The 20110-nt window shown below is 27.8% G+C and overlaps 1 protein-coding gene across 1 annotated transcript in view; it reads right to left on the minus strand.

The window, feature by feature from the left end:
- Window positions 1–20110, minus strand: part of LOC113389131 (amyloid-beta-like protein) — a 71015-nt gene that overhangs the window by 18044 nt on the left and 32861 nt on the right. Inside the window, exon 3 of the mRNA XM_026626184.1 lies at window positions 7253–7388. Coding sequence (XP_026481969.1) covers window positions 7253–7388 — 136 coding nt within the window. The remainder of the gene's footprint in view (window positions 1–7252; window positions 7389–20110) is intronic.

Raw genomic sequence — 20110 nt, forward strand, 5'->3', positions numbered from 1 at the left:
TTTTTAAATAATAATTTAACAAAATTATATCCAATTTAATTCATTATCACTAACGAGTATATTGAGTACTTTTCACCAAAAACAAACTTATGAGTAAGAAAGACCAAAACTCATAAAGGATCATATTACATTATTGTAATAAACTGTATTGTCTGTATCCGATGTGTTAAATTAGCATAATCTTTAATATTTAAAAAAAATAATTTTCTACACAAATTTAAGATCGGATACTTTGTCAAGATGAATAATAAACTACTATAATTGTTGAGTATTGTTATTTAAAACAATGCGATGGTTCTATAGTATTTTCAAACTTCGAAACGTTTTCGAAAGATAATATTTTATTGCAATAAGAAGCAAAAATATTTAGTAATTATCATAAATATTATGTATAAAGTTATAAAAAAATAAAGATTACGCAGAGGTAATCTGTATGAAATAAAATATTTTGACGCAAATATTACTTAAAAAACCGTTTTATTTTTACATAAGCTGAAACAAACATCATTATCTATCAGTCCAATTCTATTTATTGTAACACGATATGAAGCCCTTAGTAAAGTAATAAATATTCAGTTTAATGAAAATATTTGACATTTGTTTATCCTATATAATCACTTTAAGATATAGCTGTTTATGCGATTATGGAATTTGAAGATACATTTGTTCCGAGAAATTTAAACTTTAGGGTATTATGTATCAAATAGCGCTTATGTAAAATTACCGAAAATATCTGTATTTTTCGGGTAAATATTGGTAAAAATACCGCCGAAAAATAGGGCGGTTTACCGGTAATTCGGTATACCGGTATACGGTATTGCATTCCCTAGTATCAACCTATGACGTCCATAAATCAGAAGTAAATTTTTGTATAAAATTACTTGTAGATCCTAAACTATTTATTTAAAGCAACTGCTGTATTTGGTAAATTTGTTCAAAATTAAACACTAAACAACATTGTCTAACATTATAATACTCTACATCTACTCTGTATGACTTTAGAGATAAAAATTCCTTCTTTATTCCACTACTCTTAGGATTAGCAATTACAAATTTATTTCTGTAAGTAGTATGCATATAAATGTGATTCTTCTGTTTATTTTTTACTCATTAATTGTGTTGATATAAATGTACACAAATATAGCAAATTCAATTCCTCCGCCGTATTATTCCTCGAATTGTGTTTAATGAGACTCAGAGGCAACTCCTACTTCTACTCCTTCATATTATTCCTAGAAGTCGAATGCAATTATCTCCTCAGTACATATGTGGAGTTGGCACAAAGTTACCATGACGATCATGATGATGATGATGATCATGATCATGGTTCCTTGGGGAACTTGTACTATACTATATATAGTACAACTACATATTACGAGTATAAACGTCGACGATTGTCGTAATGGTGGAGGAGTTATGGTTTTGTAATTTGATAATGGGATAAGGTGAGAGTTTAACGTTTATGAGTATACCGAGTTGTCGTAGGGTCTTGGGGTGTTAGACAATTTTGTTTATTATTTAATTTTGAACAAATTTGCCAAATACACTAGTTACTTTATACAAATAGTTTAGAAGATATGAATTATTTTCCAAAAATGTAACCGTGCTTCATGTATATGTAATGACATCATTTAAGCGGAAGAAGCTCTTTATCGATAAAATTTTCCGGAACTCGAAAGGGTGTTTCGCAAATGCGAATTTTCTCCTATATATATATATATATATATATATATATGTATGTATACTAGATGACCCGACAGACATTGTCCTGTACCCACATCTACGTTTTTTTAATATCCTATACTTATATTTACCGTTCAGTTAAAAATAATAATTATTATTTTTCGAATTACTATTTACACCACCATATGAGTGATGTTAAATGTAGAACTGCTTCAAATAAAATGATGATTCTCAATTCCCACAGTTAACACTTTAATTATCCCTTTAACAAATATGTAAAATAAAATTGTTTACTAAAAATTATACACTGCAATTTATAGAACAAATTTATTACCAATAGCTCGATTTATTTTAGTTTCAAGAGTAATACAATATGTTTAGTCATACCTGTAGATTTAGATGTATAAATGAATGATTTTTTGTTTATTCACGACTAAAACATTGATTTTCCAAATTTTTCACACAAAAAATCATCGCCTGCCTTTGGGATTTGTAGCATAAAATATACGTATTGGAAATTGAAGGCTTTTAAAAGGTATAACAAATTCAGATAGAATTAATATATGGCATTCGCGGTAAAGGTACAATATCACCTTCAATGTTTCTACCCATAACAATTGCTTCAATAATGTTACCTATAATTTTTATAATTTCGTACCTTATTTTAACTGACTTTCAGTAATTTTATTATCTAAATTACACCTTTCTCACTAATAATTCAATATACATTATTACTTAAGTTCATATTTGTAGCGAATTAATTTGTCGAATCCTGTTCACATGTGCTCTATTCAACCTACGATCAACAAAATTATTGCAGTAAATGGAGAGGAAAAAGCGGGTGCTCTGCGATTTTTTTTTACTCTGCTCCAATTTGCTTGATATTTTGGAAATATGCCAAATCTTAATCTTAAGTTCAGAAGTGAAAACAATTTACACTCCGTCACCACCCCCGGCATTAATTGGATTATAACTCTTTTAATTCTGATTTTATCAGAACTTGTAATATACTATTTTGAAGGTAATTAAATGAGCTACAACGTTTTTATTATAAATTTTACCGTAACTTCTCTTATTTTGAAACGGCGAAGGGCTAAAGGGCTCGAAAGGACACTCTGGTTGGACAGCCGCGCACTTTTTAAACAATCATAACTCTAACAATATTTGTGTAACAAAAAAATAATAAAAAGCAATAATTAGTCAGGAAAAAACCTTGAATTTTCTATATATACCTTTATATCTATATAGCTTTATCCGTATCTTTTATTCTTTCAGAGATAGGGCTCGAAATAATAATGAGAAATTGGCTGTTTTTTTTTAAATAGATTTTTTTCAATAGAATTTTTGAAAATTGTTTGTATCAAAGTTATGGTATTTTCTAGAATCCATCAAGATCTCTTAAACCAAGTTAATTCTAGATATAATACGATTATTTTTAAGTTTGGTGGAAATGACACTCATTAACTATTTGATTCAAATGAAAAAAAAACATTGTATGCGTCTTTTATTTGCATGATAGCTCACTCATTTTAAATGCAGAAATACTCATTTTAAAGCTTATTTTGAGGACTATAAAACCCCATTTTCATATATAGCTTAATATTGTTCCTAGAACACTATAAAACAGAGATTTATTAAAATATTAATTTATATAATCTTGGTCATTTCATTATTTTTGTTAAAATGTATATTTCTGAAGATATTAGCTAACAGCGCTTTTAATTTTTCTTTAAGGTTTAGTTAAAAAATAATAATCTGTCAAATTGAATTTTAATATAGAGTATGTAATTGTATTGAACTGACATTTCACAAACGCCACACGCATCACTTGTCAGACGGATGTTGACTCTATTTTATTATATTATTTTAATTTTTGGCACATCTCAGCTGCCTTTCGGCAATAATAATGTAGACATTCTATTTCTCTTATTTATATTCAAGAATATATTACATTTTAATATTGTCTTAGCCTATAAATGAATGGAAATGTTTGGCAAATGACAGTCTTCATTTGTTTTTAAAGTCAAACAATGCCTCAAACATTTTCAATGTCAATCAATGATAAGCGGTTTTTTTGTAATTTTTTCCATTTATTTCTACAAACTAACTATATTTCTATAAATCAAAAAATCTTAAAAAAATCCCTTAACAAACTTCAGGAAGATTTATGAAAATCCGAATAATCGTTTAGGAGGATTATCCTTTCATACGCCATTACAGAAGAATTGTATATATAAGATATATATTATCGTACATTTCCAGAATCCCACATATATATTTTTACCCAGTCGATCATTAAAATCGAATTAAGATAATAATTCTTGTAATAAGATATTTTTAGATTAAAAAATTCCTCAAAGTCACGTTTTTAAAATTCCGAATTGAATAAAGATTTTCTTCTGTCAGAGAGAAAAGAAATCGTCTTGGAGAAAAAGGACGTTTTGCCAGGATAAAGGATAATAGAAACAGGAATCGATTATCATTTATATATATATATATATATACATATATATATATATATATATATATAATAAATGATTCAAGAAAAATCGTACCAATGAAATTAATGTGCAAACTGAAGGAGAGCTGTGTAGATAAAAGTATTAGGATAAAGACAACTTTCAAACCGTTGTAACTTTTTTTATAACTATTTAATTCAAGATTTATCTTCACATTTGTAAAGATAATTTATCTATCTAGTATCTATCTTATGAAGATGTATATTTTTTATCTTGATTATATAAAAAGTTATAAACTTAAAACTAGAAAAATGTAACTCTTTACATCGACGTAGTATATTTAGTTACACTTTTATATTTAGTCTTATATCTTTAATAGTTATTAGAATACATTCCTGTTATTATATATCAATGAAAAGCTAAATAAATTTGCTGTCAGTGTATATAAAATAATTAATAACATTCAGAACAAATTTATCTTAAAAAAATCGTAGTTAAATGAGCCAGTTCGAATATTCGATGGATTTGCATGAATTGAAAATGAAAGATGAAGCTCGACTTCTTCTAGAACATTTTTCTATAATTTGCATATTATTATTGAAATTTATTAGAATACATCCCTATTATTATATTATTATATATATGGTGATATATATATATATATATATATATATAATTATATATATCACCAGAAAGCTAATAAAATTTACATAAAGACTGTATATAATAATTAATAACATTTAGAACAAAATTATCTTAAAAAAGGACGTTAAAAATAACATTAAAATTAAAAATCAAAAGTGATTCAATATTTCAAGGATTAGTTATTTCAGGGGCGATTTTCTTTTATTAAATCCGGCCCTGTGTTCATCCTAATTGGCTTTCCCTGTTCTGTGACGCATTTCGAGCTGTTTAAATCGATTTTCTCGAACTTTTCGGCTCGTGTCGACTTTTTAACAAACTTTTGCCATGAATACGAAATAAAAAAACATTAAAGTTAAAACAAAACGCAGATTTCGTTTGAATGATAAATGACTCCGGAAACAAAATCAGATCCCTCTAAATACTTTTGAGCGTACAATAAAGGTATACCGAGTTGGTGTAGAGCATTTTGTTGTTAGAATAAGTTTGAGATTATTCAATCTTGTAAAAGATTTCTGAATACATCATTTATTTTAATCGAATGGTTTAAAAGTTATAGAAGATATACTGAAAGATTTACAATTTTAAAGTATAACGAGTTGATGTAGAGCATTGGGTTATTAGAAACTAATGTTAATTATTCAATTTTACATAAATTTGCCTAATATTTTGTTCCGATTAGATGAATCTTTTAAAAGTTACAGGCGATGCAATAAATAAATGCATGACGCTGTTTCCGAATTAAAGCCACTCGAGCGTTCGGATTAATATTCTATTTTTAAGTACGATTTTCAAGTATACCGAGTTGCTGTAGGTACTGATAATGTTTGACAATATTATAGGTAATTGAATTCTAAACAAATTTCCCAAATACTCAATTTAATTTACACAAACCGTTCAAATGTTACAGGTTTAAATGCAACTACAGGTATCCATTTCCAAGTGTTTGTGTGAGGGTTTATTTACCTCGGCTTTCCGTCTATTTACCATTTGACTCCGACGAGCAATTGCCAGAGGCACAAATCCCATATATTACACCCTGTTTGCCCCGTTTCCCCTATTTGATGCAAAGACGAGGATCAGAATATATTGAGGTGTTAATTTCGACATGGAAGATCTCTCATGAAACACATCTGAATTAATTGACATTTGTGCATTTGTTGGATCGTAGTGAAAGGAATATTTGGTGAATTTGTTTGAAATTAAATTATCTTTGATATTATCTAACATCATCAGTACCTACAGCAACTCGGTATACTTTAAAATCGCTCCAGAAAATTTAATATTAATCCGAGACTTACAACATCGTTTTGCACTTATTTTTAAAATCTTATGTAAGTTTAAAACCGTTAGTTTATTATAAACGAAATATTATATTTGACAAATTTGTTCAAAATTATATAAATTATAATATAATCTAATAACAAAATTCTTCTAAAGCAACTTTTAAAACAATATTGAATGTATAATATAATTCTGACGCGTAGGAAGTGCACTACTTTCATATAACTTCTGTAATTTTTGAAATATTCGATGGATTTACATAAAGTGTTTGGAAAATTTGTTTAAAATTGAATAATCTACGTTTTTGTCAAAGATCATAACACTCTACAGCTACTCGGTATACTTTAAAATTGTGATTGAATATCCATTGTTTAATATAATTCTGACGCGTAGAAAGTGCACTCCTTTTATGTAACTTCTGTAACTTTTGAAATATTCGATGAATTTACATGAAGTGTTTGGAAAATTTGTTTGAAATTCAATAATCTACATTTTTGTCAAAGATTATAACACTCTACAGCAACTCGGTATACTTTGAAAAAGTAATTGAATACAGAAGTGCGTTACGAGTAGAACATTTTTAGACATGTCTTGCAAGCGACATATTATTTGTGCATTGTTCATAATATCTTTTATAACTTTTGAACCCTTTATACAAATTACCACGAAAAGTTTAGATTAAATTTTCATGGAGCAAAAGTTTCGTAAACGAAATGGTAAAGAGCAAAGGGTTAGGGAATAATTAGAAAAAAATTGCATGGGATAGGATGATTCGTAAAGTTCGTATATGATATATACTAAATATTTAATATTTATTTATAATGATGAGAAAAAACTGAATTCAAAAATCTTGAATAAAACGACTTTGAATTCGATATTTCATTTTTAAGCAGTAAGTATAGAAAACTCGGGACATTTTTTTGGTTTTTGTCAAAAATTTCATATGGAACCACCACTTTTCAGTTAGATAGGGTGAAACTAGATAAAATTTCAACATTCCCTAGGAAACACTTTTATATACACCAATATTAAAGTTTTGAATAAAACTACTTTGAACTTTATTAATTACAAACACCAATCCCTCACGTTGGCGCGACATCAATCCTTTACCCTACCGGCAAGTCGTTGTTTAAATAATAATTATCAATTTATTACGATTAAATAATGTTTTTTCTTAAACTTACCAAGACATCTGAAAGGTTTGACCCATCTGGCGGCTTTACATTTGGCCTGATTTGTTGCTCCCAAACGGCACCAACCGCTCACTTTTAGGTAATGAGATGATTCCACAATATTCGTTATGTCTCGGTTTGGATAAACCTGAAAAATAGAAAAAAATGATGAAAATAGGTAATAGATATAGTAATAATAATAATAATAATAATAATAAATATATTTCAGTAAATATAAATATATACATAATATTTCTTATTTCGTTTCGATTTTTACCTGTAGGTGTATTATCCACCATATCTGGTAATATAATAGTTAATATTTAAAATATAAAAGTTGTGACATAAATGTGTGACAAAAAAATGAAGAATAGAAAATTTTCCCCCAAAAAAAATTCACATAACAATATTTATGAAAATAAATACAAAAAACAAATACAATAATAGATATAGTAATACATTATTTGGAATAAGATATAATTATATTAAATTAGTACATGGACGAAGAAAACATCTGACAATCTATGTATTATTCAATCAATCTTTGTATATATTTCGTAATTTAACAAAAAGTATTTGAACTAGTGGTGTATGGCATTGTGCCTTAAGGCAAATTGCTGGAACTTCCTATACCGTAACTTAAGGAGGAGGAATATTAAATGCTCTCATATAGATTATTATTAATATTGTAACATTGTCTAATATTTATAATAATTATATAAACTGAATTGCAAAGTTGAAATTATTTGTTCAAAGTATATTGAAACTATAGTCAGAACTACAATTAAAATCTGAAAAAAAATTTGAATAAAAAAAATTGAAACAATTTTTCTTTTCAAAAAGCAATTATTTAGTTAAAACAAGCAGAAAGTTCTTTGAATCATTTAAATCGGACGCTTAGTTCTCTCAAAAACTGTCACTTTTTACATATTTAGCTCCGTATCTTCAAAATGGCTGGGCCTGCCTTTGCCAAAAACTAATAAACACTTCTCCCAATCATTACTAATTGAATGTTTTTTAGATCATTCAAATTGGATAATCCGTTCTCTCAAAAATATGATTTCTATTTTCTGAACTCTTTGCTCCGTATCTCCGAAACGGCTGGACCTGCCTTTGGCAAAAACTAATTAGCACATCTCCCTATCAATAGGAATCGAATGTTTTTTTAACCATTCCAATCGGTTGATCCGTGCGCCCAAAAACGTGGACAAAAAATTGTATCCATACATACATACACACACACACACATCAATTTTTTCTGAGGTATGCCAAAATGTTCAAAAACCTTTAAAACGTGAAGAAATGCAAAAATTTTCATTTACGATTTTCGTCCCATTACTATAACTACTATAGTTAATAAATGACAAATTTTATGACAATTGTGAAATTTTAATCCAGATTTTTATTTTATTTAAAAAATATATAAAAAATTAGTTTCAAAATATTTTTAATTAATTTCTCTATTTTATTCACAATATAATTTAATTTATCTCTTATTATATTATCTACAAAAAACTCTAAACCATTTATATTAAAAATATTTAGAAAACACAAAAAGCATGTACATGTATCTTTATTCGATTTAATCAAGTATTTTTTTCATTTATTATATTTTCCTATTGCTATATTTTATTTTTTTTTCATTGTTATACTATTTCTCTAAATCATAATAAATCATTTTAATCCATTAATTAAGTCAAAATTAATATATTTTCATTTTTTTTACAAATGTCCCACATAAAACCGGTACGCCTCTTTGCACTTTAACCTAAAACGAAGCCTAGTTTTAGGTTAAAAGCACATTTGGCGTACCGGTTTTAAATGGGACATTTGTAGAAAAATGAAAATATAATAATTTTGACTTAATTAATCGATTGGAATGATTTATTATAGATTAGTAAAGCAGTATAACAATAATTAAAATTAAATATAGCAATAGGAAAAATAAAATGAAAAAAATACTTGAATAACTTGAGCAAAGATACATGTACATGTTTTTTGTATTTTCTAAATAATTTTTATAGAAATGGTTCAGAGCTTTTTTTGTAGATAATATAATAAGAGATAAATTAAATTATATTATGAGTAAAATAGAGATTTGCATCGTCTACTGGGTTAATTAAAAATATTTTGAAATTATTTTGTTATATATTTTTTGCATAAAATAAAAATCTGAATCAATAACTTGAGTGAGGGTATATGTGCATGCAATTTTTGAGTTTTCGGTATTTTGTAAATAATTTTTATACTAATTATTGTCACCTAATTTATTTTAGTTAATATAATGTATATAGCTATACTTATATATTTCTAAACAATTTATTTAAATACCTTCAATTCATGATGCATATTATTTAAACAAAAATATTATTTACACCTTTTTTAATTACTTTTTATCATATGGCATAATAATAATGATTTATTTTAGTTAGTATTTTAGTCTGAAATAAGTATATAATTAATTTACAATTTGTACACTTGTAGTGATATTTTGATAGTTTTTTTGATTTTTTTATGTTTTGTATTTAGGAGAAAGCTTAAACTGGAACGTATGGAAATCAGTTTAAAATCTGTATGTATGTTTGTTTGAAAAGTTTTCATTGTTTATATATATATATATATATATATATATACATATGACGTCATAATCGAATCAATTTCCGGATGATTCGCCTCCGGAAGCGGATATTGCCGGAATATGTTCGGCGGCTCCACCGGAAAATTTGGATTTATTTGTATGTACGAAATATTGGTATTTATTCATTAATAAATATATTATTTTAATATATTTATTAGACATAATAGATACAAATATTTTGTTAAATAGATTGTGTGAAAATAATAATTTTATGTATTTAATCATTTATTTACTTATTATTAATTATAAAGATTCAGATCAAAAAAGTTTAGTTCCATAATAATTTGAATTTATTTTTGAAACTAGCAAAATAATAGCAAAAATTATTATTTGACACTAAAAAAGCAGTTAATAATATTAATTCATGGATAATTTGAGATTTATGTTAAATTCTGCTTACAAATTTATCATACTAATATATTATTAACTCCTATAATATTTATCCACTTCATAAAACAATATTTTCGTTATATGAATCATATGTTTAGTATTCATAATGATTAAATAATCTTGTATAAATATACTATTTCTAAACAATTTTGTGCAAAAATATATCATTATAACAAAGTTTGTTATTTAAATTGTTATCTTTGTTTAAATTTGGCACCATTATTTAAATTATTTATCAGAATAATAATATAACGAACGAAAACATTAGTACGATAAAAATTTATGATTAATTCTGAAACAATGAATTGTTTTATAATTTTATATGTAAACATTTTTATTACTTATTGAAAGTTATATATATATATATATATATATATATATATGTATATATATTAATTGTAAATAATAAATTATAGAATAAAATATAATAATAAATCTGTAACTAAGAAGAGCATATACATTATTTTTTTAAAAACAGTTTTTGCAATTTTGCATAATTATTAAATAAGAAACTAATAATAAATTCCCAATGATCTCATAAAAAGCCATTTGTAAACGCTAACATTATTATTATTATTATTATTATTATTATCTTGTTATTTCTAATATTGTTATTTTGTTATATTTTATTGTTTTTCTAGTATTATTTTATTATTTAGAAATTTTATTTATATTATTTATTAATTTTATTTTTATTATTGTTTGCTTCTATTTTATATTAAATCATCATATTACGAATATTATTTTCATGTAAATTCTATCCTTTGCACCCTTATTTATTTAAATTTATGTTATTATTTATCATTATTGCTAGATGTTAATTATTTAACAGTTGTAATAAATATTGTAATTAAAAAAAATTAAATAAGAAATATATACACAGTTTAATAAATAGTGTTAGATGTTTATACTCAAATACGACTACCAAATAAATTTCTCAGCCTCTTAATTTAATGATTTTTTAAATAAATTGTAACTGTTCTCTTAATTCATTTTTCTTATTAAATAATTAAAATAATTAAAATTAAATTAAAATTAATTAAAACAAATAATTTTTTTTGTAACCTGAAGATGAAATGTATCTATTTATTACTATTTTATTTATACGTTTGTATTTAAATTTTGATTGATAGCATTTTTGTTTGAAAAGTATATTGATTGTCTCATTAATACCAGCTGGATAATAGATAGAAGGATGTCCTCGTTGCCTGCCCTAAATATTTGAAACTATATATATATATATATATATATATATATTTATATATATATATATATATGTATTTTGTATGATTCTGAATTTGATGTTGACATATGTATTAACAAAGTCTAATAATCGGGCATAACATCAATAAAAAACTAAAATAGTTATGTTATGCCCGATTATTAGACTTTGTTAATATATATGTATATATATATTCGATATAATCGTTTTCAATGAAAGCTTATTCTCTGTAATATATATGGTTCTGTGATCTTTCAAGTGTAAAGTCTTATGATGTTGTCCCACATATTACACAAAGAAACAATTCATGGATTTCTTACTACTCTATATAATAATATTATATCACACATATATATATATATATATATATATATATATATATATGTATATATATATGATAGGATTTGAGTGATATTCCAAGATTCATCCATCGTGCTTCATCAAACTAAATCCTAAATCTGAAGCATTATAGGGAAACAATTTAGTGAACTAAATCTATATAATAGATATAATAAAAAATGAATCGCAAAATGTGTTGGTAAGCGCCATAACAACAAACAACAAAGCCTGGACCAATTTGGCCAATTTTTTTAAAATGTTCGTTCAAGTCTAAGGATGCAAAAAAATCGAATAATTGCCGGAAAAACCCAAAAAACAGCCATTTTCTTTTTCACATATAAACGTTTTCTAACTAAAACGTAGCATCAATTTGAGCTTTATTGCTATTATTAATATTGATAGAGTTATAATTGTTTGAAGAGTGCGCGGCTGTCCAACCAGAGTGTCTTTCGAGCCCTTTAACCCTTCGTCGTTTCAAAATAAGAGAAGTTACGGTAAAATTTATGATAGAAAAAATTGTAGCTCATTTAATTACCTGTAAAATAGTACATTACAAGTTTTGATAGAATCAGAATTAAAATGGTTATAATCCAATTAATGCAGGGATTTCACTTCTGAACTTAAGATTAAGTTTAGCCTATTTCCAAAATATCTAGCAAATTGGAGCACAGTAAAAAAATTCGCAGGGCACACGCTTTTTTCCTCTCCATTCACTGCAATAATTTTGTTGATCGTAGGTTGAATAGAGCATATGTGAACAGGATTTGACAAATTAATTCACTTCAAATATGAACTTAAGTAATAATATATATAGAGTAGTGAGAAAAATGTAAATTAGATATTAAAATTTCTAAAAGCCAGTTAAAATAAAGTAACGAAATTATAAAAATTATAGGCAACATTATTGAAGCAATTATTTTGGGTAGAAAAATCCAAGATGATATTGTACCTTTACCGTGAATACTATATATTAATTCTTTCTGAATTTGTTATACCTTTTAAAAGATTTCAATTTTCAACACGTGTATCTCATGCTATGACCACGAATAGATCACAAAGGCAGACGATGATTTTTTGTGTGATAAATTTGGAAAATCAATGTTTTAGTCGTGAATAAACAAAAAATCATTCATTCATACATACAGACTAAAAATATTGTATAACTCTTGGCATTAAAATAAATCGAGCTATTGGAAATAAATTTGTTCTATAAATTGCAGTGTTTAATTTTTAATATTCAATTTTATTGAACATATTTTAATATTTGTTAAAGGAATAATTAAAATGTTAACTGTAGGAATTGAGAATCATCATTTTATTTGAAGCAGTTCTTCGCAACTATTTTTTTTTTCAATTGAATTCGAAATAAAATGGCGATTGTTAATGTTCTGGAGATAATTTGTTTTTAATAAAAAATTTATTTGATCATCTATCTACAGGAGATATAAAATCAATTGCATGGCTTAGAATTGTACAAAGAAAGAAAAAGCTAAGATCTGCATCCAGTGATGCAGTTCTTTACAGTATGATATATAGATTGTCAAAAAGAAAAACACAAAGAAAAATAGAAATTAGTACTTATTAGTACTTATTATTAAACCTAAAACAAGTCGTTGGTGTAGTTCTTTTTCAGTCTTCTGAATTAGAATGGTTCTAACAGCTTTCTTGCAAGGTTATTTGGGTGAAAGGTGAGCCTGTTACGATACTTTAGACAAAATCTAGGAATCTCGTCTCTAATAAAAGAGACGACCCAGTTCATCATGGAGTAACCAGTTGTGGGTGTATTTAGGTGCGTTGTCAATTTGCCTAAGCATTTTATTTTGGAACCTCTGTAAGATCTCTACATTTGAGTGGCTGGCCGTGCCCCCTGGAGATAAATTGATTTATGATTGACATTTGATTTGCTCGGATATAACAAGATGGCAAAAATAATGAAAGTTTACAGTATTTGTAATAATATATTTGAAAACGTGTAAAATTTCTCGAATATTTCATTACGGTACGGGAAGTTTCAGCAATTTGCCTTAAGGCACGATGCCATACACCACTAGTTTTATTCTAAAAATTTCACACATATATATATATATATATATATGTCTGTATGAGTTCTCCGTATTTGAGTCAAAATGGCCGTCCTCCCTTCCATTACACTATTACTGGCTACGAGACTACGGCGTCGTAGCGAGTGCTACGCCGTGACGTAGCACTACTCGCACACAGAGAGAGAGAGAGAGAGGCTACGGTCGATATTAATATCACCGCTGCCACCAGGCAGGATCCGACCTTGAAGGCTCTATCTACGCTTTTTAGAATCAGACGACGACAAACGCATTACGACGAACGTCGTAAAAAATCCCCTACACTGAGGGTCGGGGGTAAAGGAACACGTTATTTATCGAAAAGTGGCAAATATTATTGTCATTATTGGTTATTAACTTCCCGTATGGTAGTTACAGTAATGGGCCGAAAATCGAAAACGAAAATTTTTGTATTTCTCGACGTTTTAAAGGTTTCTGAATATTTTGGCATACCTCAGAAACTAAATGGATGTGTGTGTGTATGTCCACATTTTTTCGTCGACGTTTTCGGGCGCACGGATCAACCGATTTGAATGGTTCAAAAAACATTCGATCCCTATTGATAGAGAGATGTGCTGATTAGTTTTTGGCAAAGGCAGGTCCCGCCATTTCGAAGATACAAAGCTTGATGTGCAAAAAATGAGTGAACTAAGCGTCCGATTTAAATGATCTAAAAAACTTTCTGATGGTATTGACAAAACAATTGCTTTTGAGGATAAATATAAATTATTATACCTTTTTTACTTTTCCATAAAATATTTTTGTAATTTTGGACTAAAAATTGAAAAAATTACCCAGGCTAAGCACAGTCTAAGCGCAAGTCTGGTACAAATGTTTACCCAAGTGCGTTTAGACTATTTATATACTGGAGCACTTTTCCAATTTTGTGAAAACTATTGAAAAATGCGAAAATGCCGCCAAGCTACGCACAGTGAGTAAGTAATTTGATAAGAAGTAAAAAATTGTACCTTAAGAATAATACTAAAAATATCAAATTTGCATTTGAAACTAAATTTTGAGACAAATTTTGTTAATAACAATATACATTATTATACACAATTCTAAAGAAAATTTATTATATTATAATCCTACAATACAATATTAGTATGTCTTGAGAAGTGAAAATGTCGCACAGAATTATTGGCAAATGCGTTTAGACTGTGACGATACGGGAGCACTTCAATTCAATTTTGTGTAAATTGGCAACTATTTTTTTTAAATTGACTTCGAAATGAAATGACGATTGATAATGTTCTGAAGATAAATTGATTTATGATTTACATTTGATAACAAGATAATGCAAAAATAATGAAATTTACAGTATTTGTAATAATAGATTTGACAACGTTTAAAATTTCTCGAATATTTCATTAAAGTTCTAGCAATTTGTCTTAAGGAACGATGCCATACACCACTAGTTTCCATGGTCTTTCGATTCCATATAATTTCTATACCTTCGAAAATTGTCCGTTATTTACATTTTGCAGTACTTAAATTTTTAGAAATGTACCTTTAATATTATCGTAAATAAGACATTTTATCCAACCCAGTTTCCTTTACATAGTAGAGTTCTTATGTGTGTGTGTAGAGGGTTGTGTATGTATAATTTTCGCTTCATCCCCTTTTGTCGTAGAATTAATTGAATTAATTTCTTGCTCTTTCATAATAATAAAATGCACTCGATCCATTATCAGGTTACGGCGAAGGAGAGCACTTTAGACATATCCTTTGTGATGGTTTAGGAGGACTTTTGTCGTTATATATATATATATATATATATATATATATATATATATATATATACATGTATGACTCATCATATGCTTCGATGGAAAACCCCATACGTCACCAGTGTTCTTAGAACTTACAAAAAATGACAACCAAAACTACTAAATCAAATTTAATTATGAAAATACATGGTAAAATTATTAATTATATTAATTTTCTTTTAAATTTAAAACGTTTCAAAAGTTATAAAAGATATCATATATAAAAATGAATCGCAAAATGTGTTGGTAAGCGCATAAGTCAACAACGCCTGTACCAATTTGGCCAATTCTTTTTCAAAAAATCGAATAATTGCCGGAAAAACCCTAAAAACAGCCCTTTTCTTTTTCACATACAAAAGTTTTCTATCTAAAATCAATATTAGAATCAATTTGAGCTTTATTGCTATTGTTTAAAGTTCATATTAAATTACGAGCACTCACTGTATACTCCTTCTAAACGATTATTCGGATTTTGATAAATCCGTCTGAAGTTTGTTAAGGAAATTTTCTAGGATGTATGTGATTATAAAGTACTGGGATGTATGCGCAGTATTGTAGAAATAAATAGGAAATATTGCAAAAAAACGACATGTCATTGTTTGCATTGAAAACAAATAAAAACTATCATCTGCCAAAAATTTCAATTTACTTATGAACCTAGACAATATTAGAATATGTATAATAAATTTATGATTATGTATAAGAAAAATAAAATGCCTACATTATTATTGCCAGAAAGCAGCTGATATGTGCCAGAAATTAAAATCATATAAAATACAGTATATATTTGGCAGATTGAAGGATACACATATGAACAGGATATATCAAATCAATTCACTTAAAATATGAAATTAAATATTAATCAGGGCCGCATCTAATTTTAATGCGATGCATGCGAAAAATACGAGCGCACGCCTTAGGGGGCGCCAACACAAGATTCGGATACTAAATTTTCAACAAAGTTTTTTTTTTTTGAATATATAATTTCTTTGCATCTGTTACTAATCTTTCCACTATATTTTTAAAATTCGTAAAAATTTCACTTTATGACAACAAATGGGAAAGTAAAGATGAATACATACAATTCGGCCCTCACGATATCGATTAGGAAAAGTTTAAGATGCAATTTTGGATATCTTAAATAATAAAAAATTTAATTAATTTAATCCAACATGAAGTAATAGTGTTATGTTATGGTTATGGTTATGTTATACCGTTTAAAAGACTTCAATTTCGGATAAAGTGTGGGAATTGAGACTCATCATTTTATTTAAAGCAGTTCTATATTTAACATCGCTGATATTATAAATGTATATGCATTATGGCGTGAAGAGTAATTTAAAAAACAATAATTATTATTTTTAGGTAAACGGTAAGTATTAGTATATTATTTTAAAAAATTGTAGGCATGGGTACAGGACAACGTCTGTCGGGTCATCTAGTAATAAACTAGCTGTAAGTGGAATTCTGTCTTAAGGCAATTAAGGCATCGTGCCTTAAGGCAAATTGCTGGAACTTCCCGTGCCAAAAATTATTATTTTTTTAAAAACGATTAACATTTTTGAAAAAATTTTACTTCGAAAAAATAAGATTTTTTAGAAATTTTAAATTGGACAAAAAATTACTTTTTTTGAAAAAAAAATTTTTTTTTTAAAAAAATTTTTAAACAATTTTTTTTGTAAAAATTTTTTTTTGGAAAAAATGTTATCTTCATTTTGACATATTTTGGAAGATCTGAACTTTTTTTCAAAGCAATCGTACTGCCTTAACTGCATAGAGACAAAATATAAAGCGCGTAAGCGCCGCGTCGCTGTCTAACGGAAAAACATTGGTACGGAACCCATAGGAATGTAAACAAAACTTATACTTATTGTTAAAATCTCAATAAAATATCTGATAATTTGATATGCATATGTCTAATGTCTAATGATTATTGTTGACCGCCAAATGTTATTTTTTTTAGTTTTTTTTACTAGATCTCCGAAACCGCTAGACCTATCTTCATGAAAATTTGATCAAATCTTCATCCTGTTAATACAAGTAAAATGTTTTTTGAATTATTCCAATCGGACGCTCCGTTCTCTTAAAAACTGAGTTACCGTTTTTGGCCCTTTTTGCCCCATATCTTCGGAATGGCTAGACCTGCCTTTGACAAAAACTAATCAGCACGTCTCCTTATCAATACGAATCGAATGTTTTTTGAATTATTCAAATTGCTTCATCCGTGTTCCCGAAATCGTCGACGAAAATTTGTATCCGAACACACACACATGGACGCACACACACACACACACACATACATCAATTTTCTCCAAGGTATGCCAACATATTCAGAAACCTCTGAAACGTGAAGATATATAAAAATTTTCATTTTCGATTTTTTTGCGATTACTTACCCTATGGAAAGTTAATTATAAATAAATCAATTTATCATCTCCAGAACATTAACAATCGTCATTTCATTTCGAATCAAATTCCAAAAAAAAATAGTTGCCAAATTTACACAAAATTGAAAAAGTGCTCCCGCATAGTCACAGTCTAAACGCATTTGCAAATAATTCTTTGCGACATTTTCACTTATACTGTGCTCAGCTTGGCGGCATTTTCACATTTTTCAATAATTTTCACAAAATTGAAAAAGTGCTCCAGTACACAAACAGTCTAAACGCACTTGCGTAAACATTTCTACCAGAGTGGCGCTTAGACTGTGCTTAGCTTGGGTGATTTTTTGAATTTTTAGTCCAAAATTACAAAAAAAAATTTTTGAAAAAAAATTAGAAACAAAAAATTTTTTTTTCCAAAATCAATTGTTTTGTTGAAAAAAGCAGAAAGTTCTTTGAATCATTTAAATCGGACGCTTAGTTCTCTCAAAAACAGCCATTTTTTTTAAATTTAGCTCGGTATCTCCGAAACCTCTGGGCCTACCTTTGCCAAAAACTAATCAGCACATCTCCCTATCAATAGGAATCGAATGTTTTTTAAACCATTCAAATCGGTTGATCCGTTCTCTCAAAAACTCGCTTTCTATTATTTGCACTCTTTGCTCCATATCTCCGTAACGGCTGGACCTGCCTTTGCCAAAAACTAATCAGCACATCTCCCTATCGATAGGAATCGAATGTTTTTTAAACCATTCAAATCGGTTGATCCGTGCGCCCGAAAACGTGGACGAAAAAAAGCGGACATACAAAACACACACACACACACACACACACACACACACACACATCCATTTTTTCTGAAGTATGCCAAAATGTTCAGAAACCTTCAAAACGTCGAGAAATGTAAAAATTTTTGATTTCGATTTTTGGACGATTACTATAACTTACCCTACGGGAAGTTAATAATTGTGAGTCCATTTTATGTATGTTTTTGAAACTCATTTTAGAGTATACCGAGTTGCTGTAGCTTGTTATAATATTAGACAATATTGTAGATAATTTAATTTAGAACAAATTTACCATACATCATATTTATATTACAAGAACATTTCCAAAGTTACAAGAGATGTTCCATCCATACACGTGGCGAAACTTTTCCTTGGGGCTACTAACGGCGAACGGTTTCGGAGTTTCAGGGTTTCGGTTTCGTCGGTTTCGTCGGTTTCGTCGGTTTTTCGGTTCAAAGTCCTCGACACGTGCGGTTTTTAGACAAAGCCAACGTAGAGCACGTTCTGCCATTATTATATCTCCTAATGGAAGAGTTTCTCTCGAACATTTCCCAGTAATATATTATATAAGCGATCATTTTCCGAAACATATGGGAAAATGATACATGGATACCTGAAAACTTTGTGATTTGCCGATAATTTCCAAAACTAGACGTAAATGTTATAAATTATTTAGTAAACTAGTGGTGTATGGCGGCATCGTGCCTTAAGGCAAATTGCTAGAAATTCCCGTACCGTAAAGAAATATTCGAGAAATTTTAAACGTTTTCAAATATCTTATTACAAATACTGTAACTTGCATTATTTTTGCTATCTTGTTATATCTGAGCAAATCAAATTGAAATCATAAATCAATTTATCTCAAAAAAATAGTTGCCTAATTTGCACAAAATTGAAAAAGTGCTCCCGTATAGTCACAGTCTAAACGCATTTGCAAATAATTCTGTACGACATTTTTACTTATACTGTGCTTAGCTTGGCGGCATTTTCACATTTTTCAATAGTTTTCACAAAATTCATTGGAAAAGTGCTCCAGACATAAACAGTCTAAACGCACTTGGGTAAACATTTGTACCAGAGTGGCGCTTAGACTGTGCTTAGCCTGGGCGATTTTTTTAATTTTTAATCCAAAATTACAAAAATATTTTATGGCAAATAAAAAAAGATGTAATAATTTTTTATCCTCAAAAGTAAGTGTTTTGTCAATACAAGCAGGAAGTTTTTTAGATCATTAAAATCGGACGCTTAGTTCACTCTAAAACTGC

The sequence above is a fragment of the Ctenocephalides felis genome, unplaced genomic scaffold, assembly GCF_003426905.1.
Source record: "Ctenocephalides felis isolate EL2017-DRISC unplaced genomic scaffold, ASM342690v1 CF-g0.4_SCAFFOLD_03573, whole genome shotgun sequence".
NCBI lineage: Eukaryota > Metazoa > Arthropoda > Insecta > Siphonaptera > Pulicidae > Ctenocephalides > Ctenocephalides felis.